The 23733-nt window shown below is 52.2% G+C and overlaps 5 protein-coding genes across 5 annotated transcripts; 4 read left to right on the top strand and 1 right to left on the bottom strand.

Annotated features, from left to right (window-relative positions):
- Positions 1–411: 411 nt before the first annotated feature.
- Positions 412–12759, top strand: tom1 (E3 ubiquitin-protein ligase TOM1; the record flags this gene model as incomplete). Its single annotated transcript, XM_056967019.1, has 8 exons — positions 412–459; positions 529–919; positions 970–8226; positions 8311–8400; positions 8464–9234; positions 9272–10062; positions 10123–12610; positions 12665–12759. The coding sequence occupies 8 exons, from the start codon at positions 412–414 to the stop codon at positions 12757–12759; spliced, it is 11931 nt and encodes a 3976-aa protein (XP_056821773.1).
- Positions 12760–13163: 404 nt separating this feature from the next.
- On the top strand, positions 13164–14301 carry N7477_005355 (ribose-phosphate diphosphokinase; the record flags this gene model as incomplete). Its single annotated transcript, XM_056967018.1, has 5 exons — positions 13164–13234; positions 13297–13388; positions 13448–13820; positions 13874–14216; positions 14266–14301. The coding sequence occupies 5 exons, from the start codon at positions 13164–13166 to the stop codon at positions 14299–14301; spliced, it is 915 nt and encodes a 304-aa protein (XP_056821772.1).
- A 1806-nt stretch (positions 14302–16107) lies between these two features.
- N7477_005354 (40S ribosomal protein eS6) lies at positions 16108–17234 on the bottom strand (the record flags this gene model as incomplete). Its single annotated transcript, XM_056967017.1, has 6 exons — positions 16108–16204; positions 16260–16578; positions 16650–16747; positions 16822–16846; positions 16947–17019; positions 17130–17234. The coding sequence occupies 6 exons, from the start codon at positions 17232–17234 to the stop codon at positions 16108–16110; spliced, it is 717 nt and encodes a 238-aa protein (XP_056821771.1).
- A 1322-nt stretch (positions 17235–18556) lies between these two features.
- N7477_005353 (uncharacterized protein) lies at positions 18557–19609 on the top strand (the record flags this gene model as incomplete). The annotated part of the gene is made up of 2 exons (XM_056967016.1): positions 18557–18793; positions 18872–19609. The coding sequence occupies 2 exons, from the start codon at positions 18557–18559 to the stop codon at positions 19607–19609; spliced, it is 975 nt and encodes a 324-aa protein (XP_056821770.1).
- Positions 19610–21103: 1494 nt separating this feature from the next.
- On the top strand, positions 21104–23290 carry N7477_005352 (putative HMG box transcriptional regulator; the record flags this gene model as incomplete). Its single annotated transcript, XM_056967015.1, is given in 4 exon segments — positions 21104–21512; positions 21648–21793; positions 21844–22446; positions 22457–23290. 4 exon segments carry the CDS (start codon positions 21104–21106, stop codon positions 23288–23290), a joined length of 1992 nt encoding a protein of 663 aa, XP_056821769.1.
- Positions 23291–23733: the final 443 nt, after the last annotated feature.

Below are 23733 nucleotides of genomic sequence, written 5' to 3'. Positions count from 1 at the left end.
CCCCACCACCTCCTTCATCCATCCAACTTCCCCCGGTATCGTCATTACCCAGGGCTCAACGACCTGCACCGTTTGCCCTGCCCGTGTGACACTCTCACCTTTACCGGGCGATCTTACCCATCTTCCCTCTTCGGTACTGAGCTATCTGCAATATTGAAGCTGCTTTCTCCCGTCACTGATATACTTCGGTTCTCCCGTTGGGAATTTTCCCGCTGATACCCCGACGTGCGATTTTCTCTCGTTGAGCCGACCCAATTTTCGTGAGGCAGGAGTGGAGGACTCAAAACGTCATAAGGCATCTTCGCGCCTACTTCGCGACCCGGTCGTTTCGACCTCCCCACTCCACCAAGGAGTCTGCTCTCCTGGAACTAATAAACCTCCTCATGGTTGGCTGTCCGCCTGATCGTCAACATGGGGAGAATTAAGAAGGTGGCCAGTCAGAAGCATGAGGCTACAATCGTACGTTTCTTCCCTCAATACCCGTTCCTCTTCTGCAATCGTGACTAAAAATTTTCTTCTTCACTACAGTCGCCTTTCCTGGCGGAGTTCATAGCGAATGCGACAAATCTTCCTGTACCAGAGCTTCCTTCACTTTTTTCTACCTTCCCGAAGCTATGGCCCTTCCCTCGAGGCGACCTCTACCACTGGATCAACGTCCTAGACCGCTTCGATGAGATCTTAGCCCTAGTCATCGAGAAATACTTTCTGAACACTGGCCCTCAGACTCAAAGGTTTGGCCGGGGCGTGTTGGAGGCTTCATACACCGCAGATTCGAGTGAGACACCCACAGAGGGCGTCGATGCAAAACTCAATGCTCTGGGATATGGACCTGAGGGAGACAGGGAACTTGTGGAAGCGATCCTGGACTTCTCCCGTTTGCTACTTGAGAAGTGTGGCAACCGCAGTTTGTACAGCAGCAGTGAGCGACTGGGCGATCTCTTGAACACTACCTCTCTATCATTGCTCCAGTCAACTTTGCGCTTATCTCTTTGCTTGGCCCAACGATACCACTCTCGCCAGCGGGGAACTCAATCGCAATCTCTCTTGGCTACCCATTACAATATCGATCTGGAAAAGCTGCAAAAAATTGCAGCGCCTTTCCTCGTCCAATCATTGCTAGCAAAACTCCTTTTGCTGCCTCTCCCGCCGTTTCTGAAAAGGTTAATGAGAAAGCAATTCAGACCAAGCTTAATGCAAATGAATTGGGCTCCCTCGTGCGCGACGAAGACGGCTGGGAAGAATGGGGCAACGTCCGCGTGCTTTACTATCCCTCTGGATCTTCCGACCAGACGCGAACAACGTCGGAATTTGGCCAGAGCGAGCCAGGCTCTCACACCCCGACTACACCCACCCCTCTCCGACGAAGTGCAACTCACCCCACCCCTCGACTGAGCCGTGGCTCCCATCTGGATGAACTGCCGACTGTGACGCCCAACACAGGTAGTAAGTCCGATGAAGTGTCACGCGGCGGTAGTGGCAAGATCTTGGATCTCCCGTATTCGAAGGTGTCTTCCTGCAAGACTGAGGACCTTTTGGCAACGAACCTGCCTCATCTGCCCCTTGAATCGAAATATGAATTCCTCCACAAGGTGCGCGTTGCTCAGGCGTTGGCCGGGTCGCGTTCTACTCGCGAACAGATCCTCGCAATTCGGATCCTCGCAGCGACAAATTTGGCTTATGTACAATCCGAGTCGGCTTTTCAACAGAAGGTCCTTCTCTCTGACATGGAAGTCCCCAAGCGTCTCCAGCTCGTTTACCAGCTGGCTGAGCTTGTCCATCTAGGCGCTAGTGGCGATCTCGATGTCTCACGGCACCTGCAGACATTGGCAATTCAGGCGCTTGATGGATTGGCAAAGCACAAGTCTCGTTCTAATGATGTGTGCGCGGCTCTCAGCGTCAATGTCAACCACGGCGTGTTGATGTTCCTGACCCGCAAGGTTGTCAACGAATTGGGCACTGACGACGGCGTGAACGATCTCCACCAAGACGAGTGGCGGGACGCTCTTCTTTCGCTCTTGCGGACCCTGCCTTCCTCCAGCACTCGCACCCCAGAGACGCTCGTTGCAGCGGGTCTTATCCCTATGCTCGTCGACATCCTTAAGCTGCGCACTGAAAAATCCCGCCGAGTCTATTCCCGAGTCATGGAGTTCCTCGACACCTTCGTTCACGCAGTTCGTGATGCTTTGGCTACATTGACCTCGGCCAAGGGTTTCGATGCCATTTCCGACTTGATTGATAACGAGACTAAGACTGCTTTTGAGCACGTCTCTCGCGGAACTGGCTTTCCTGCCAAATACAAAAACCCCTCCATCGATTATCAAATCCCCTACTTCCAGCAGCAGACACTGCGATGGATGTTCCGCTTCGTGAACCACATTATGCAGCATAATGGTGGAGGATTTGACCGTGTCTTGAGAAACCTAATTGATTCACCTCAGCTACTCACCTCCCTGCGCCTGGTGTTTGAAAATGCACGAGTATTTGGTTCACACGTTTGGAGCAACGCTGTCAACATTCTCAGCAGCTTCATTCACAATGAGCCTACAAGTTACGCTGTCATCGCTGAAGCTGGTCTCAGTCGTAGTCTTCTCACCGCCGTGATGGGCCATGAGCTACAGATACAGGAGAAGGCCCCGGCTGTGGAGTCTGAGGATGCTGACCCGGATGTCGACGTCACTCAAACATCTGATGATGCCGCGGTCGGTGCCCCGGAGGCAAAAAAGGAAGGTCGCGAATATACCCTGGTCCGGCCGCGGGGAACTCGTCTGGCACCGGGAATCATTGCTGCCACAGATGCCCTTGGCTGTGTTCCTTCTGCCTTTGGAGCAATTTGTTTGAACTCTTCGGGGCTGGATCTTTTCCAGTCCTCTGATGCACTCGAGAGCTTTTTTGAAATTTTCGAAAACCCTGAGCATATCAAATGCCTGAAGGATGACCCAAACTTGGTTCGGAACCTAGGTACAACTTTCGATGAGCTCGTTCGCCACCATCCTGCTCTGAAGACCTCTATCATGTCTGCAGTCATTGTCATGGCTGCCCGTGTGAGCCTTCTTGGCAAGGTCAAGGCTTGGGAGTCTGGAATGGGATCCAAGCTGTGGACCGAAGATGCTCAAGGACAAATTGGCCTCTCAGGTGACATCGCTTCTTTGTTCCGGGATATCGGTGCCCCCATCGATTCATCTATGCAAGATTCTGCATCCATCGGGGTTCCCCAACTCAAGAACCACACTCTTCCCAACGGTGGAAAAATTGTTCTTGGTGATCTGAGCCAGGTGCTCCCCTCGCAGGACGCCAGCTTTGAGCCCAAGGACAAGGATGAGCATGGTTTGACCGTGACGGACTACCTCTTCCCTGCGATCCGCTTCCTAGGTGCTTTCTTCGAGAACCAGCCAAACTGCACATCCTTCATCCAGGCTGGCGGTGCGGAGTTCGTTCTTGATTTCGCAACTCTCCAGAGTCTGTCATTTGATTTCCACAACACAGATGCCAACCAAGAGCTCACCGTCCTTGTACACATGATGGCTGAAACCAAGCCACACTTGGTCATTCCCTCATTGATACACCGTGCCCAGTCAGCTGTCAACAATCTCTCGGCCTTTTGGACTGCACCCAAAGAGTCGGGTTTCTTTACCGCTCTGACTAGGCCCGTCAACTCGAAAGAACCTGCGCCAGAGCCGACGCTGGCTGCTTCTAATGGAACTTTCTTCGTGAAACACATGAATGCGGTACTTGTCATGACAGATCTGCTTCGCGAGGTCTATGCAATGCCACTGTATCAGACACGGCCTGTGCAAGCAACGTCTCCTTTTGCCCAGGTGAACCTTGCAGACCTGTATGCTGATCTAGTGTCCTCCCTCGGCAGCCTTCATGCTGCATGTGTGTGGGAAGAGATCATCATGGAGAAGAGCATTCCCGAGAAGTGGGTGCAAGCCACGAAGGCACCCGCTAGCAAGCCCGGCTCTGATCGACCCAATGCTGTTACTGGAGCTGCCCATGGGCTATTGCCAGAGCCTGCGGCTGGGTCCCAGGCCGGTTCGGCTGCTCCCGAGGGTGACAAAACTCCAGCACCCGAAGAGCCTGAAAGCGAAGAAGACAAGGCGAAGACTGAACGGAGTGCCGCTTTCAAGAACGTCCAGACCCTTCGTTATCTTCTAAGCTCATTGCCTTCGTCTATTACTGGCTTCCTACACAACTTGGGCCTGGGTCTCGTCAGTAAGAGAAGATCGGACCCTCACCTGAAAATGCGCCAGAATGCCGGCATGGTGGCCGATGCCATCGCGGAGACTGTTCTTCGCGAGCTTCAATTCAGCGCTCCCAACTCGTGCGATAGCTCGAAGCACCGCTTCGCCTACCTAATTGTGATTTTGTCATCATTCTCGCATCTTCTATACGAGATCTCCAATGACCGTCCCCAGTCGAACTACTTGACTTTGGTCTTCTGGTCATTCAAGAAGGCCAACGGACTCAAGGTTCTAAAGGACATTTGCGATGTGTTCATGCGTGAGGTCCAGGCTCTCACACCAGCCGAGTCGGTTCCTGAGTCCGAGAAAGATGTTGCAGCTCGCCTAACTTCCGCATATGGTGGTATCAAGATCATCCTCGCTCTATTTGCTGAGCTTGCTTCAGGAAAGAACATCGTGGAGTCGAGCCAAACACAGGCCTTGACTAGCCACCATGAGCGGGACCGTGAGCGTCACGATTACTTCCAGCCCGGGCAGTTCATCGTGGATCTCCGCATGGAAATTCTTCCCATAGCCCAGGACATGTGGAACTCCAACTTTGCTACCCAGTCATCCAGCCCTATTGTCAAGTGCTTGGTCGATATCCTCCGATCCTCCCTGGATGGAGAGTATGAAACTGGAGCTCTTCGTGCCTCGGACACTCCTCCCGCTCTCAAGGAACCCCCTCGTGGTGCATTTGTGGTGAACAAGACGCACGCCGCGAGTCTGGTTGAGAAGGGCTGTGAAGATACAAATCTTACCCAGGAGGCTCTGTACCGCTGCAACAACAGTCTGAATGCTGCAGAGGAATATTGCAAGGCCCAGAACTACATTCGTGCACCTCCGAGACTCCCGCCTCGCCCCAACGATATCCAGACTGGATCTTCGGAAAATGCATCAGGTGGAGAGAGCCTGGATGATCCTGTCGCTGGGGATGTCACTCCGTTCAACAGTGGCTACTTGGAACGCTCCGGTCTTGCCATGCTTCTCGCTTCGACCCGACCGGTTGAGGATCTTGTGAACCAAGAGTCTGGCCCTGAAGGCAGCATGGGTCCGATGCGCGACAATTTGGCTAGAGCCATCGGAAACATACTAAATGATGATGAAGGATTGGTCACTCCTGGCCGTGGCGAGTCGTCAAATGCAGATCATCCTCCGGGCTATGGTGCCCAGGAACCATCTGAGTCTGCCAATCAGACTCAGGCAGAGCCTGCCGCGCAGGTAGCTCGCCGCCCGATGATTACCGTTGAGGACCTGGACAATGAAAGAGAAAAGGTCCGTTCTAACCTCATCGAGCGCTGTCTAGACGTCCTCAACGAGCACCATGATGTCTCTTTTGAGTTGGCAGATCTGATAGCGTCTGCTATCAAGAAGCACCCTGAGCCTGAGAGCTTCAGACGCGACATTGGAGAAACCCTTGTCCAGTCGCTTGTTTCTCTCCAGATGGAGAACTTCCAGACCGCCGGCAAGAAGGTTGCTGCTTATGCGCACATCCTTGCCCTGGTTCTTCAAGATCGAGACATGTACAGCGCGACTGTCGAAGAGCTTAAGGATTGCTTTTCCACATTCCTTGGCTTTATCAAGCTCCCTACACTTGAGAAGACCCCCGATGAATCTTTCCCCTGGATTGGACATGTATTGCTCATTCTGGAGAAGTTGCTTTCTGATGACTGCCAGCCACCTCAGATCAGCTGGACTCCCCCGGCCAGTCTTGATGACACTATCACGGGTGGCGATGAGCCTGCGCATCTTCAGGAGCCACTTGTCTCCCTTGACGAGAAGACTCAGCTCTTTGAGGCACTTGTTGAGATTCTTCCTCGCATCGGCAAGGATGATACGCTCGCACTTTCTGTTTGCCGTGTGCTGGTGGTCCTGACTCGCCAGCGCAGCATTGCTGCCCGTTTCGGTGAAAAGCGAAACTTGCAGCGTCTCTTTGTCATGGTCAAACAATTGGCTAGCGCTACCAATGAAAAGCTTCAAAGCGCTTTTATGTTGATCCTGCGTCACATCGTCGAAGACGAAGCTACGATTCGCCAGATCATGAGGAGCGAAATTACTTCTTTCTTCGACTCCAAGTCTTCCCGCCAGGTCGACACCACTGGCTATGTGCGTCAGTTGTATCATCTGGTTCTGAGAGCGCCTGAGATCTTCGTGGAAGTGACAAATGAGAAGGTGCGTCTGCTCCGATACGATACGCATCAGCGACCCCAGATACTCGGATTGAAGGCCGACAAGGATCGTGCCACCGCCCGTCTTCGTCAAGGCGCCGGTGACGTTAGTGATAGCAAGGATAACGGTGCCGGAGAGGCTACTTCGACCTCTGACGAGAAGGAGAAGGACAAGATCCAAAAGGGCGCTGAGCTCAAGCCACCTGTCGTGGAGAACCCTGACGGTGTCATCCACTATCTTCTTTCTGAGCTCCTTTCCTACAAGGATGTCGACGATAAAGAGGCTCTTACAGACCTCTCGGATCAGCCCGGTGGCGATCAATCCGAGGCCCAGACTGATGTTGAGATGTCCGTTGATGAGCCCACCCCCTCCGTGACCAGCAGCGCCGACGCCCAGCCCGCTCGCGGCACACCCACCAAGAAGGGCGAGAAGCCTCCATTCAAGGCCGAAGATAACCCCATCTACGTCTACCGCTGCTTCCTCCTCCAATGCTTGACCGAGCTGCTGTCATCCTATAACCGCACCAAGGTAGAGTTCATCAACTTCTCACGCAAGGCTGATCCCCTTGCGACAACTCCTTCAAAACCTCGCTCGGGTATTCTCAACTACCTCCTGAACGTCCTTGTTCCCCTCGGTACTATGGAGCACGATGAATCTCTGTCATTCAAGAAGCGCAGCATTACCTCCTCGTGGACTATGCAGGTGCTAGTCGCCCTTTGTACCAAGACTGGTGAATTCGGTGGCCTCGGCAGGCGGCGTGGTGAGCAGAAGCGCAACGAAGAAGACGAGTGGGAGCTTGCTTTCGTGCGTAGATTCGTGCTCGAGCATGCCCTTCGTTCCTACAAGGAGGCGAATGCGTCAAACGAGCCTCTTGACTCTAAGTATTCCAAACTCATGTCTCTAGCCGATCTGTTTGACAAGATGCTCAGTGGGTACTCTTACACACAGGATGCTGGCTTCCCCTCTTCGACAAGACAGCTTGCAAAGACAATGTTTGAAAAGCATTTCATTCCTGCTTTGACCGCCTCTGTTGCCGAAATCGATTTGAACTTCCCATCTTCTAAGCGAGTCATCAAGTACATCCTTCGCCCTCTCAACAAGCTCACACAAACTGCTGTCCTTCTCAGCGAAAGCAACGATATCACTACACTGGCCGAGACCGCCGAAGATGATGAAATTTCATCAGCGACTTCTGTTTCGGACATGGAGGACGAGCGAGAAGAGACTCCTGACCTTTTCCGCCATTCTACCCTCGGTATGCTGGAACCTCGTCATGACGATGATGAAGATAGTACCGAAGGGTCAGAGGAAGAGGAAGAGGACATGTATGAAGACGAGTATGATGAAGAGATGGAGTACGAGGATGACGTTCCCGAGGATGACGGCGAAGTCGTGAGTGATGAGGATGATGAAGGCGTCGGCCACATGGAAGGCCTCTCCGGTGATCCAGTTGAAATTATCGTTGACGAGGACGACGAAGATGATGAGGATGACGATGATGAAGACGACGACCCCTCCGACATGGACGAGGATGACATGTATGCCGATGAGATCACCGGTGATCGTGACAATGAAAGCCTTGAAGAAGGCGACGAGGACGAGTGGGAGAGCGAAGAAATGACTGAAGACGAGGAAGAAGCCGAGATGATGAACCAATTCGAAGATGAAATGGCCGATATCCGCCAACAAGCCCAGCGTCAATCCGATGGCCACGCCCGTATTGACGACTTGTTCCGGGCACTCAACCAAGCTGCTGGCGGTGCTGAAGATTTCGGTGCCGATCCCCTCGGAGGGGATCTTCATGATGAAATCCTCGACGAATTGAACGAGGAAGGAGGTCCGTCCTTGACTCCCACACCCATACCCATGCCTGCCACTACTCTGTTTGTTTTTCAAGGGATTCTAACTGCTCATTACCCAGAGGACGACGATGAGATAGATGAACTTGAAGAGGAAGTCGACGATTACGATGACTACGACATGGACCAGGGCTCCGACGGTGACATGGAAGGTTCGCTAAATTAACATGAAAGATTTATTGGCCGCGTTGCTAACAATATCTGTAACTTCACAGAGGATGATCTTCTCGAGCCTTGGGGATGGGAAGGTGACGAAGTTCCCGCTCCTCGACACCACCACCACCGCTTCCGTGGTGGCGCGCTCCCGGCTTGGGCTACAGTTACTGAAATCATGCCAGGCCGTGGTGGACTTGTTCCCATCCAACCCTACCATCGCGTGCACAGAACCCAGCTTCCCGGACCCCGCGGAAATGACGATGGAACCAACCCTCTCCTTGTTCGGAGTGATCGCGGTGCTGACCCTGCAGCTCCTCGTGGACCTGGCGCTGAAGCCTTTACTGACTGGACTCATGCTTTGGAGCCTCCCACTGGTGGCAACCGAATGCTTCCCATGGAAAGCCCCGTCAGCTTTATGAATGCCATCATGCATGCCATCAGTGGCAACGCTCAGCCCGGCTTTGGAGTGGTCACTCGACCCGATGGCATTCATGTCCACGTTGATCGGCATGCAGTCCTGCCTGCCAACCGCCTCACAAACGCGTTTGGTCTTGGCCGAGCTCAGGCTGGTCCCGCTCGCGGTCGTGATGACCCCCACAATGCTGTTAAGTTTTCTCTATCTACAACCCGCAACCGTTGGCAAGAGGAGGCCCGCCTCCTTTTCAGCAGCACCTATGTCGAGAAGACACAACGTGTTGTCAATTCTTTGCTGAAGGTTCTTGTCCCTCCTGCCATGGAGGAAGAGAAGTTGCGCCAGAAGCAGGCTCAAGAAGAGCGCAAGCGTCTCCAAGAAGAGGCGGCCGAAAAGGAACGCCAGGACCGTGTTGCCCGTGAGGAAGAAAGAGCGCGAGCGCAAACGTAAAGAAGAAGAAGAGAATGTCCGCCAACAGGCTCAGAGAGAGCAAGAAGAGGCAGAACGCCAAGCTGCCGGAATCGATGAGCCCATGGAAGACGTCCAAGACACAGAGACTGCGCCAGAAGAGGCTGCTGAGCCTGAGCCTGCCCAACCCGTCCAGCGTGTTCACACCACCATCCGGGGCCGCCAGCTCGATATCACTGGGCTGGAGATCGACCCTGAGTACCTGGAGGCTTTGCCGGAGGAGCTTCGCGAGGAGGTGATCATGCAACAGCTTGCAGAACAGCGGTCGCAGGCCGCTGCCGCTGGTGAAGAACCTACCGAGATCAACCAAGAGTTCCTCGAGGCCCTTCCTGCTGAGATCCGTGAAGAACTCCTCCAGCAGGAGGCTGCTGATAGACGCCGCCGGGAACGTGAAACCGCACGCCGACAGACTGCAACGACCACCGCCCCGCCCCGCGCAGAGGAAATGGATGCTGCCAGCTTCCTTGCTACCCTGGATCCCTCGCTGCGCCAGGCAGTCCTTGCCGATCAACCTGAAGATGTCCTCGCAAGCCTGGGTCCAGAGTACATCTCGGAAGCCCGAGCTCTTGGTGGTCGCCGTATCGCCCAGTTCGGAGACATGAGTGCTGTGGAGCATCGCACAAGGAACGACAATGCGGATGGCCAGGAGCCTAAGAAGCCTCAAAGGCGCCAAATCGTTCAGATGCTCGATAAAGCCGGTGTCGCAACATTACTTCGTCTAATGTTTATGCCTCTCCAGGGTAACACGCGGCACCAGCTCAATGATATTTTGCACAATGTATGTGAGAATCGTCAGAACCGGAGTGAAGTTATCAGTCTGCTTCTATCTGTCTTGCAGGATGGCAGCGTAGATTCTTCTGCTATTGAGCGCAGCTTTTCTCACCTATCTCTTCGTGCCAAGGCCCCTGGCGCTCCGAAGACTCCGCAATCTGCTAAGCGCAATGCCTCTCTCCAGACGTCTTGGAGCCTGAGCACCGAAGTAACGCCCATCATGGTGGTGCAGCAGTGTCTGAGCCTGCTGTCTTTCCTTTCCCAGTTCAACCCCCACATTGCTTGGTTCTTCCTAACGGAACACGATTCATCATCGTCCCTCAAGTTCAAAGCTTTCCGCAAGGGCAAGGGCAAGGAGAACCGCGCGAACAAGTTCGCTTTGAACGCTCTCCTCACGCTTCTGGACCGAAACTTGATTATGGAAAGCCCTACCTGCATGGAGCAGCTGTCCAGTCTGCTCAGCAGCATTACACAGCCATTGACTGTTCTTCTTCGTCGGGAGAAGGAGAAGCAAGAGGAAGAAAAGGGCAAGCAGCCCGAGGGCACCCAGCCTGAGCAAGCCACTGGACAACCTAATGAATCTACCGAACCCGCTGCTGACGTCTCGATGACCGACGCCCCTCTGCCCACTGTTGAGACGGCTGAGGACCAAGGTACTGAGCATATGGAACCTGCTGAGACGAAGAGACCAGAGGGTGACGATGCCAAGTCCAACGAGGAAGAGAAGCGCAAGCGAAGGACAATCGAGCCTCCTGTTGTTCCCGATCACAATTTCCGCATGGTTGTTCACATTCTTGCCGCTCGTGAATGCAATGGCAAGACCTTCCGTGACACGTTGTCCACCATCAACAACCTGTCTGCCATCCCGGGCGCTCGCGATGTGATTGGCAATGAGCTCGTCACTCAAGCACAGGCTCTGAGTGATACTATCCTGGGCGATCTGGAAGAGCTTCTCCCTCATATTCACCAGGCCAAGACCGGCAATGACATGCAAGGCTTGGCTCTGGCCAAGTTCTCTCCTGCCAGCTCAGACCAAGCCAAGCTGCTTCGTATCTTGACGGCACTTGACTACCTCTTCGATCCCACTCGCGTCGATAAGACTAAGGGCACCGAGCCCGTTTCCGCGCCCAAGGAGGACGTGCTCAAGAGGCTATATGAAAGCGCTACTTTTGGCCCCTTGTGGACCAAATTGAGCGACTGCTTGACTGTCATTCGCCAGAAGGAGAACATGCTTAACGTGGCTACTATTCTCCTGCCACTGGTTGAGGCTTTGATGGTTGTCTGCAAGAACACCACTCTCAAAGATCAGCCTATCTCACGAGGCAGCCGCGAGTTGTCTGTGAACAGCTCCGCGGCCGACGCGGGTCTCAGCATGGAAAATCTTTTCTTCAAGTTCACTGAGGAGCACCGTAAGATCCTGAACGAGCTTGTCCGTTCCAATCCTCGCTTGATGAGTGGTACATTCTCTTTGCTGGTCAAGAACCCCAAGGTTCTGGAGTTCGATAACAAGCGCAACTACTTCACCCGCCGCGTCCACTCCCGGGGTGCCGAGCCTCGTCACCCCCACGCACCTCTCCAGCTCTCCGTCCGCAGAGACCAAGTCTTCCTTGACTCTTTCAAGTCTCTCTACTTCAAGAGCGCTGACGAGCTGAAGTATGGCAAATTGAATGTTCGGTTCCACGGTGAAGAGGGCGTCGACGCCGGTGGTGTCACTCGTGAATGGTTCCAGGTTCTCGCCCGTGGCATGTTTAACCCCAACTACGCTCTCTTCATTCCTGTCGCTGCCGACCGGACAACATTCCACCCGAACCGTCTCAGTGGTGTCAACTCTGAGCACTTGATGTTCTTCAAGTTCATTGGACGGATCATTGGCAAGGCTTTGTACGAGGGACGGGTTCTGGACTGCCACTTCTCTCGTGCTGTCTACAAGTGCATTCTCGGGCGTTCTGTGTCAATCAAGGACATGGAAACGCTCGATCTTGAGTACTACAAGTCCCTCCTATGGATGCTGGAGAATGATATCACGGACATTATCACCGAGACCTTCGCCATTGAGACCGATGCCTTTGGCGAGATTCAAGTGATCGATCTCATTCCTGATGGTAGGAACATCCCAGTCACCCAGGAGAACAAGGAGGAGTACGTCCAGCGTGTCGTCGAGTACCGCCTCGTGGAGTCTGTCCGCGAACAACTTGACAATTTCCTGAAGGGCTTCCATGAGATTATTCCACCGGATCTTATTTCCATTTTCAACGAGCAGGAGCTTGAGCTTCTGATTTCCGGTTTGCCCGAGATCGACGTGGATGAATGGAAGAACCACACCGAGTATCACAACTATTCTGCGTCTTCATCGCAAATTCAGTGGTTCTGGCGTGCTGTTCGCTCGTTCGACAAGGAGGAACGGGCTAAGTTGCTGCAGTTTGTGACCGGAACCAGCAAAGTCCCTCTCAACGGCTTCAAGGAGCTCGAGGGCATGAACGGCGTGAGCAAGTTCAACATTCATCGCGATCCTGGCAACAAGGATCGTCTTCCTAGCTCGCACACATGCTTCAACCGTGAGTCTAGATCGATTGCCTGATATTCTTGCAAATACTAACTACTGTCTACAGAGCTTGATCTCCCTGAATATGAAAGCTATGAGGATCTCCGTCAGCGCCTGTATACTGCGATGACTGCTGGCAGCGATTATTTTGGTTTCGCATAGACCGTGTCACCATGGCCGATCGTTTCAATGCCCATGCATTCAATGGCGTTTCTCCGGAATAGGGAAGTGAGAAGGAAAATTCATGAGAGCCGTTCTGGTTGAAGTGCAGGTCAACTGGAAGTGTGCTTTTCTTGTACTTAGATTGCTTTTTTTATGGTAATATCCATATTTTCTTATAGTTCCCGTGTTTCCTTTGTAGTCCACACACTGCTCGCTATGAAATTGCTTCAACTATAGAACATGAATAAGTTACGTAGTTCGGCTGAATTCGGAAGGCAGGCGGTGAGTCACGGGACGTAAAAAAAGTGCGGGGCCAAATTGGCAGTTGCGGGATCCGACTTTTTCTAAAAAAGCTTCGGGATTCGACTTGCAGTCTGCTCTGGAGACCTCCCTTCACATCCAATATGTCGTCCAACTCTATCAAGCTGTTGACTGGCAACAGTCACCCGGAACTGGCTCAGCTCGTGGCTGATCGGTATGTCCTTCGATCATCGATCTCCGGTAGCCGCTTCCGTTCTTGAGCTAATGCAGAATCAGCCTCGGGATCGAGTTGACCAAGATCATGGTCCTCCAGTATTCCAACCAGGAGACTAGCGTGACTATTGGAGAGAGCGTGCGTGATGAAGATGGTATGCGGACTTTCTATCAGACCTGAGACGAATCCGTTACTGATGATCCCACCCCGCAGTCTTCATTCTTCAGTCAACGCGACCTAACGATATCAATGATGGTCTTATGGAGCTTTTGATCATGATCAATGCTTGCAAGACTGCTTCCGCTCGCCGCATCACTGCCGTCATCCCCAACTTCCCCTACGCTCGCCAGGACAAGAAGGACAAGAGTCGTGCTCCCATCACTGCCAAGCTCATGGCCAACATGCTCCAGACTGCTGGCTGCAACCACGTTATCACCATGGATCTCCACGCCTCCCAGATCCAGGGTTTCTTTAATGTCCCCGTCGACAACCTCTACGCCGAGCCCAGCATCTTGAAGTGGATCCGCGAGAATCTGGACGTCACCAACTGTATCATTGTCTCCCCCGACGCCGGCGGTGCCAAGCGGTAAGCCTAGCCCCCCTACCCCAGGCCATATACTAGTCTAAATGAAATCCAAGTGCCACCGCCATTGCCGATCGCCTCGACCTCCAATTCGCGCTCATCCACAAGGAACGTGCCCGTCCCAACGAAGTCTCTCGCATGGTCCTAGTCGGAAACGTGAAGGACAAGATCGCCATCATCGTCGACGACATGGCCGACACCTGCGGCACGCTCGTTAAAGCCGCCGACACCGTCATGCAGCACGGTGCCAAGGAAGTCAACGCCATCGTTGTCCACGGCATCCTTTCCGGCAAGGCCATCGAGAACCTGAACTCCAGCCGTCTCAACCGTCTTGTCGTTACCAACACAGTTCCCCATGCTGAGAAGAAGGAGGCTTGCGACCGTATCGAGACTATCGATGTTAGCCCCTACTCTTGCCGAGGCTTGTCGTCGTACTCACAACGGCGAGTCTGTTTCTTTCCTCTTCTCTCATGCTGTCGCGTAAGCTAGGCTTGAGAGTCTTATCAATACCAAATCTCAATACCAATAGCCCCATCGATCTGGGGTTCTCATGCGTGTATGTGTTATTTTCACGGGTTCGTTGCGTGCGGCGAATTTGAAAAAATACGATTTTTATGACCTTTTTTATTGTCCCGCTCGATGCTGCGAGTTTGGGCTTGTGTTTGATTTCCTAGTGGACTTCCTGGTCCGGCTAGATTTACTGGGGGATTTATTGCATCGTGCATTACTGGATCTGTTTGCTGTGTTGCTGGTTCTATTTTGTCTCTATAGATCGCCAACGCCTCGATGGCATTATTCTATCATTCATCATTCAATTATTCGTACGGTTTTTTTTTTGTCTTTGGATTGGAATGTTGTTAGTTTATGGGGCGCTGTGTACGGGAAAAGGCGTTTACATTTGATGGTTGTTGAGTGATATGTTTTCTTTCCTTTGAAAAGGGTGGGCACGCGATGAGATAGTTAGTCTTCAATGTAATTTCTCTGTCACTACTCAGGCCTACAGATTGTGATTCGAATAAATGGTTTGTGTCCGTAATCTCTGCTTCGGTTCCGGCTATAGCAACTTAAGCTTGTTCCACTTGAGCCGCGGCCGTGTAGAGTCGAACGGTGTCGGATCCGATCTTTTCCTAGCTGGGTTTATTGCTCAAATGACTTCTGAATGTCTTCTGCTGACTGTTTGTGGTTCTGGGGCTAAGTTGATGTACGTGCACGCAGAGTGTCTAACGTTAATTTCTGAGGGTTTAGCAATTGGTTTATATATCGCGGGACTTGTCAAATTGAGTGATCATTTGAAACGCACATCAATTATTCCAAGTGCCCAGATTAATGTGAGGAATTCATGGCTCGCCAAATTAGAAGAATACCTACCCAAAATGGTGTTGGAATTCTATATTCATTCTGACACTAAAAGGGTGATGTCAGTCACGGTGTTTCACGTGCTATTTCGAGACCGCTTAAGCGGATAAATACATTGGAACGATATTGTCTACTATATTAGTCTAATGAAGGAACGTCAAAACCCTGAAACAGAACCGTAGTGAGAATTTTATAATCGATTGAACAATGGCTCAGTAAATGTATAATTGTTCCAGATCTTCAATGAACGTATGCCACCTCGAACCTAATCGTTGGACACAAATCTAGTACTCACTGGCATGGAGACACAAGTCTCGTTTTGATATAAGCACTTCTTCGGCACAACCGCGGCCATGAAAGGGCCGGATTGCAATTTGACATCCGTGCTATAAACCTATGTAATCACAGCTGGAAGTCAGATCATGGAAAGTGGGTAAAGTTTATGATATTGGCTATCTAGTTTACAAGGATGTCCCAGATCTTCAATGGACGTGTGCCACCTCGAACCTAATCGTTGGACACAAATCTAGTACTCACTGGCAAAGGAGACACAAGTCTCGTTTTGATATAAGCACTTCTTCGGCACAACCGCGGCCATGAAAGGGCCGGATCGCAATTTGACATCCGTGCTAGGGGCAGAGAGGATTACAGCTACAGCTGTGCGAGTCAGAAGAAGGAAATTTGCATGCACTCCATTCAAAAAAGGGTTGTCAAAAGGTAGGTTCGGCCTAGATGCTTCAATCTGGGCCTGATTCAACGCGGCATTCGCGCTGCCTGTAAGTCAAAACCTGGTCCCCCGTTTTCTTTTTTCGCCCTTTTTTTGTGTTCACTCGCGGCCCTGGGTGATCTTTTTTGCTATTCCCGAAATCATCCCAGAATCGTGCGACATTACCGTCATCCCCCAAATAAATCGTTACACCACTAGGGTGATGATTTACTTGCGCATGGACGAGGCCCTCCGCTTGCGGAGCTCGTCACGCTTGGCCTTCTCCTCGTGGACACGGTTGGCAAGGAGCTTGGCGTAGTCATTGCTGGTTGGTAGTTAGTACGATGAAAAGTTAGGTGAATCAGGGAAAGGGGACATACGCAGCCTCGCGGGCAGCCTCAGCGCGGCGGCGCTTAATGGCAACGCGCTGGCGCTTGTGCTGCAGGCGCTGGGGAGTAACCAGACGCTGGATCTTGGGGGCCTTGGTGTACTCCTTCTTGCCCTCCTTGGTGACAGTGCGGCGGATGACGAACTTGCGGACGTCGTCCTTCTTGTCGAGACCGAAGAAGCGGCGGATCTTAGTGGCACGCTTGGGGCCGAGACGCTTGGGGACAACGGTGTCGGTCAGGCCGGGGAGCTCGCCCTCACCCTGCTTGACGATGGACAGAGCGAGAACGGACAAGTCGAGACCGGTGATGGCTGAGAGAGATGTCAGCGTTTGGTTCTGGTTCGATCTTGGCCCGCAGGCGCTAGAAACAGGGCGAACATACCACCACGGATGGACTTGCGCTTGCGCTCACCAGTGCGGCGGGGACGGTAGCAGCTGTGGCCGTCGGCGAGGAGCAGACGGGTACGGGTGGGAGGAGAACTGTAGATCGATGAGCATTCGAATTTTTTTCTTCGGTTGGTCCTGGACTGTGTGTCCAAGTGATCGATCAAAACATACCACCCTGCTTCATGGGGAAACCTGTAAATCAATATAGTCAGCCATTGTTTCTTATATGCACTGCATGATCCATATGTATTTGCCATGGATGGAACATTTCGAAAGGGGGAGGTAGTCGTACCCTGCTTGTCGTTACCACCGGTGATCTTGAAGATGTAGCCCTTGAACTCGTCGCCGAGGGACTCAGCGGAGACCTAATCGTAGAATACCAATCAGCCATTGCTCTCGTCGTTGGCGTTGTGGGTAGATGGGTGTAGAAATTCGTCGGAGGTGGTGTGTATATTTTGGGATCGGGGATGCTGACTTCGGCGCCCATGCGCTTCTCCATGAAGGGACGGAGCTTGCGCTCATCGTCGATCTCGATGATCTTCTGCGACCCATTGGCCGGGTAGGAAATGTTGAGCTTCATCTTGACGAGGTTGCGCGGTCAAGACGGTAGCGCGGAGTTGTCGACAGGTGAGGTTGAAGGGTACGGTCGTGTGGATTTTTCGAGTTCCAAAGGTTTGGTGTAGCGAGTGTGTGTGGGTGACTAAGTGGACGCTAACCCGATTGAGATCTGGTCGTGTCAGTCGCTAACCCTGTCATGTGACTGCTAATGTCACATGACCTCACTTATCTATTTCAAGATGTGGGTGCCCCAGGTGTCGATCTTGTTGGTCTTTAAGAATTATGCTTCCCATGGAGTCTTGTTTACTCAATCACTATATTCTTGCAGCTCAAGAGGCCCTGTTTTAGAAGTCGATGTACTCGACGAGTCTTACTGAGCTCTGCAGTTGACTATGCGATTTTCCATTTATGATACCATGTACCCAATTACTGCTTGGGAATTTGTATTTCGTGACCCCAAGACATCGACCTTGAAGGCTCGAATTTTCCTCCATAGGCAATGATAGTCATCCACCATGATGGCCACTTCCTCGTCTAAGTGAGCTTAAAGCATACATGTCTTGGCATCTGATTCGTACAGCTTGCCGCTTCAAGGGGGCGTGCTTTGAATCGACCCCCACAAAAGTGAAACCCGACATACGAGGTATCTCCCGCTTGCTCTAGTGGCGCTGGGGAGTCGTCATCTTCGTGACCCATTATGCTTGGCCTCCAGGGTGGAGACTGCCCGATGGCGCGTCATTTATGATGTCCAAATCTTTCAATTCCAGTCCCCCCTGAGCGATTAGATACATAATCTTTGACTAGTACTCCCCGATGTCATTCCACTCGTATACGGAACGAGGAGGACCGAGCCCGGAGTTTAGCAATTCAAGCGCCATGCGGTGTGACGCTCGGGCGCACGCGATCCTTTTCCACGTTGGGCCACGCGGCCAGCTTAACTCCATAGAGGGGTCTTGTATGCTATGAAGAAAAAATTGGAATAGCGAACCTAACTTATCCTGGATCTATTCTTGCTTTTAGGAATTTCCATAATTCCGCAGTCTCCCATTCACATTGAACATTTGGGACCCGCTGGGCATTATTCCGGTTCTCCCGAGATTTCGTCCAGGCTTTAGGGGCTCTCTCGACTTCTCCTTTTCTCTCCCCAGTACATCGCGTTTATCTCACCATTTAGTCTGGTAATATTGATTGCAAGCGCTCTACTGCACAGGGGCGAAACTGTCCAGCCCTCATCCCAGCGAATGCGCTGAGACTTTGAACAACCCCCGGGTCCACCCCGTCGCCTTTTTGATCGAAATCCCTGACGAATTTACATATACGGAGATACGGTCGGTGGTCGGCAAAATGATCCGCCTTTTTACTCGCTTCTACGCCTTGTGCGCTGTCGCCGCGTGCACAATTCTCTTCTCGGCTTGGGCTCTTACTTCCCGCGCATATGGCGACATTACACCGATCAAGTCCGGCAACTTTCAGACAGTCACGGAGTTTGATCAACGATTGGTGGTTTTTGGAGATTCCTGGAGTGACAATGAAACCGAGGAGCTGCAGGGAAAGGCGTGGACTGATTGGCTTTGTGGAATGGTAAGGATGTATAAACCTTGGGGATCTGAGACGACGGTGTCTCGGGAAATATGCGACCATCCGACTAACAAATTATAGATCAACTGCCATCAAGAGAACCTCGCCCAGACATCCAAGTCTCTGCTTGATGGAGAGTACACAGGCGCCGTGGTAGACAATTCAGAAACAGACTTGGTCGACCGACTGTCTAAGACACATCTGCCCGATTTCAAGACCCAGCTGAAGTCATGGCTAGCCGCCGAGTCTCGCACGTTGGAAGGACTGTCGGAAGAACAAGTCACCTTCCGTCAGGAGCACACTGTCTTCGTCATCTCGTTTGGCATCTGGGACATTTGGGACCTAGTGACTAAAGACAAGGACTACAATGATGCGGTCGGCTCTGTCGAGCGACGCATCAAAACGCTCTTGGAGCAGATGGATGAGCTTAGTGAGCGCTGGGGCTCGACTGATCTTAATGTCATCTTGACGCAGGCCGTCGACGTGACCTTCCTTCCAGGCTTCAAGGACCAGGGTGACCAGTACAAGAAAGCTGTCAACCTCATCGGCGAGTGGAACCGGGCTCTACATGATGCAGCCCGTAAGTGGGAGCGTGGACGTATTTACCTGTTCGACACGAATGCCTTCGTGCTCGATCGCATCCGGGACTGGCAGCTCTACGCGGCGGGCATCGAAGAGGAGAACGGACTGGGTCAAAACCACGAAGGGTGGGTGAACATGGTCGATCCGTGCGTCGAGAGCGGAAAGGGCGTCAAGGTCATGATGTCAAGTTCCTCGGGCACGATGTGCGAGAATCCCGAAAAATATCTGTTCTGGTGAGCAAACCCAACATTCCGAAATGCTTGATCGGCCAAGTCGACGATCTGCATTGCAAAATACCCCTTTGGTGCTGACCGGGATCTAGGAACGAGATGCAGCTGGGTCCAGCGGCGCAGCGGCTCATGGCGACGGAGATTTACCATGGCATCGATGGTGAATTGGTGAATCGCATCGTCGAAACCAAATCAGAACCGGAATCAGAATCAGAACCAGCCTCAGCATTGGGATCAGAATCGGGATCAGAGAGTCAAGTCGAGCGCCATAGCCGGAGCATTGCAGCTTAGACATTGTCATCATCACTTTAGTCCATGAACCACGAACCACGAACCGAGCAACATGACCGGGAACCATGACCGATGAACCCATGCATCCATGAGTCTCAAAAGTTCCGCAATGGGCAAGCGGGTCACAGTCGGTAGCCGATCAGCTCAAACGCCCCGATGCGGCGTGGATGGCCATGTTCCGTTGAGACGGCAGAGAAGGGGACACGGTAGTAACCAACGTCAGACCAGACCAGTCTCTCAGAACGCGACCGTGATTCTTAGTAACCTAGCAACCTGCTGGGCACTTAAAGAAGGTCGTATTGTTCGATCCTTATCGTCCTACTGCAGTTACAATCGTGAGAGAGATCGGCGATCGATGAGATCATCTCGGGATCCACTTGTATACAACACTACAATTGAAGGCTAAGTAGAATATTGAAACTCGACTGTGCCTCGATTGCCATGACTCCCTTTTACCTTCGACTGCGTTAGTGCGCGTAGTGTGCTCGAAGGGGGCTAGAGCGTGTTTGCGAGTTCTCTGAGAGTCAAGAGGGGCGGTGAAGCGGGCCAATTACGCTAGATTGAGCTGCGAGTCGCCGCATCCGGGGACAAAGAAAACAATGAGTTCGTTTGCTCGATGTGAGATACTCTTTTAGGCTCTCTCGTCACGTTGGGGGGTGACTTTTGCTTCCTTCACGTCCCTGGTTCTTGTAGAAAATTCTAACTGGGTCGTTCCTGATTTTGACTTGGACTCTGATACTAGGACACTAACAAAGGCGAATCCCGAATGGCCTAGATCTTTAATTCACTATTCCCTAGATCCTGTTTCCTACCTAAATCCCTAATTGCTTTTCCCCATTTCACGTATACACCATTTCAGATATGCCCAAGCCACATCGCAGGGATCTGTTCAGGACAAAGAACTCGCAAAACTAGCCCCCGAATGCTCCTTCCAGCTCGCTTTGTTTCGCATCGTTTCCTGTTCTTGTGGACCTATCAGGCCCGCTGGATCGTCCCTGTTGGTCTTTGTCTAGGATAGTGCTGTCGCCGACCTCCTGTGCGGTGCTCTACTTTGTATCCTGTCTTGTTCCTTTCTTTCATCGACCTTCATACTTTGCCTCTTACTTCGGCCTCCCCGCTTATTCTTCTTCTTTCACCATTTTCTTTTCTTTCTTTCTTTCTCTCTCATTCTCTGTCCCTGCTGTTCTGGCCCCCTCTCCATACTAGATAAATGTCTTACAACCGAGTGCTTCCCAACCCGGTTGCTTTGCACCATGTCTCTGCCCAAGTCTCGCTGCCCAGATCCAGCAATCTCATCGAGCACAAGATCATGAACGACTCGCCCATGTCCCACGGTGCTTTGCCGCTCCGTTCAGATCCCCTGGATGCCGCTTACAGATACCCCGAGGCTCGACATCCAAGCACTGTCCCCACGACTCAATATATGGCCACCTTGAACCGCACCAAATTCGAACTCAGCGCGCAGATGGGAAGACCTACAGGTCCTCTGCTCGCCACAAACGATCTCGCTCTCCAAGACCGCTCATCGTCTTCCTCGCGGGGTTCTAGTCCAAGATTGTCCAAGGAGATTAGTTGGTGTCTCTGCAAGCCGGATCCGAAAATTCCCCGGCCTCGTAATTGTGAGTCGACACCGTCTGCACCCTGGTCCTTAGAGCATGGCAAGTGATCTCTATTTTGAATCTTTGGGCTCGTTTTGTGACGTTCTTTACCCCTTCAGGACTATAGCTGCGACAGGGGTGCTAACTGATGGATAGCATTTATTTTGTACCGCCAGCATTACCAGGCGGCCGTGGTGCATCAGAACCCGGGTCTGTCAAATCCGGATATCTCGAAGATCATTGGAAGACAGTGGAAAGCTCTGTCGGATGAGGAAAGGGAAAAATGGAATGCTCTCGCAAGGGTAAGATCTACACCCGAGTTTGGAGTTTTCGCCACTGATCCAGCCCATAGGAAGAGAAAGACCGCCATCAACAGCAATATCCCGACTACCGATATCAACCTAAGCGGTCTGGTCGAGATGGTAGTGCCCGTGGCTCAGTCTCCGGCATCAGTCACAATCCTTCGGGGCAGTCAACATGTAACCGATGTGGTGGACGTATCATGAATGCCCCTTCTTCCCCAATGACACCATTCTCTTCCTCCGGCACACCAATCAGCCGATCTAGTCTCTCAGCAAGCTCACATCCGATCGGGATCACCCCAAGAACATCGGCCTGTCGGGCAGAAACGAAGCCGCTGCCTGAAACAGTGAGAACTGACCAGCTGGAGTCTCGAGCCCGCCGCTTCCCCGAGGAAGATCATGCTCCAGATGTCAAGCGTCGTCGGGTCTCCCACCAATCCCAATATGATTATCGGGAGAAGAGCCCTGAGATCACCTACCCAATGTCTCCATACACCCGACCAGAGCTGCATCACCCAAGTCCACTTCCCATGATCCACCCCCAGAGATTCGGCAGCATCCCCAGCTCTCCACACCCCGATCTCAGCCTGAAGCTCCCCCCCGCTGAAAACCACAACACCCATGACCCCTCTGACACCATTCTCTCAAGATGGGTCCGTCGAGGCGACGGTCATGACAATCCCCTTTCTCAACAAGATTAAAGTGCTCGCCAAAATCTCACCCCCTCTCCTTCCTTCTTTCCGCGACTCAACTTCCACTACCATTCACAGAGGTCCCGTCATTTCAATCGATGGCCAAGATGTCCATCTTGTCCAAATAGCAGTCGACTTTCTCGACCGCCTCCTACGGAAAGAATCAAAATACACGGTCCGCACATTTCCAGGCCCCGAAGCTCCCAATCCATCTGAAATAGGCGACGCCGTGATGAACGACTACATCGACAAAATCTCTGCCTGGCATCGCATCTCAGACGATGTCCACACATTCATTAAACCCGATTCTTCCCGCTCCACTCCAGACGCAGATGGCGCTTCATCTTCAAGCCTCTCACCGAAAACCATCTTTTCCCAGACTGCAACACTCCAGATGAATTCCCCGCCGAATTCCTCAGAAGACTCAGAAGGAAGCCCCCTTCAAAAGCCTCAGCCCGCGCCACAGGCTCAATCCCCTACCCCTGTCGCATTGGTCCCACGGTATCAACTCACGACCGCAGATGCCTTTGCATGCTCAATCCCCATCCAAGACTCATACACACCGCTCGACCATTGGCAGTGGATGGCTTCTCTATGGCGAGGCTGCATCGGGCCTGATATCACAGTCTACATTCGCGAATGCACGAAAGATGAACTCGATCGTGCAGGCGGAAATCCGGTTGAGGTTAGACTGCAAGATGCTAGGACTGTTATCTTGAGAAAGGTTACTGGCACGGCAAAGGACTTGGAGGAGAAGGCGTTAAAGAGAGTTGGGTTTGAGATAGAGGATTTCTTGACCGGTTAATCATCTGCACCGATTTCTTGCTCATCTGTTGCTCGTCTCTCCTGGTGGCGAGAACTCAAATTTTGTAATGGTGTGATAGATGGAGATTACAGCTGCATTCCATGGAAAAGTTTTTATGGAAATGAGGTGGCCGTACGGCTGCATTAGTTACTACATTGTTGTGTTAGCCGGTCGTTCCATATCAATCTGTAATGGGTAGATAGAAGTCATAGCCCTGATTGTGAATCTTTACACTTCATTCCTGACTCGATCTATGTCTAATGGGGTCAACCTTCCTGTTCCTTTGTACAATTCGGTCAGAATAGACAAATCCGACACGCCGGTGTGCGTAGAGGCGGATGTTCTCGATGGTCCGGCAACATCCCCACTTGGAATGGAAACTGAGTTTCCCTCGTAGCATTCTAGGGAGTTCGTGTTCGAATTTACAGTACGAGAGACAACCC

Source organism: Penicillium maclennaniae, assembly GCF_028827695.1.
Source record: "Penicillium maclennaniae strain IBT 15551 chromosome Unknown utg000005l:1.0-2652337.0:1.0-2654196.0, whole genome shotgun sequence".
NCBI classification, from domain to species: domain Eukaryota; kingdom Fungi; phylum Ascomycota; class Eurotiomycetes; order Eurotiales; family Aspergillaceae; genus Penicillium; species Penicillium maclennaniae.
This window is presented reverse-complemented; position numbering and strand designations above follow the sequence as displayed.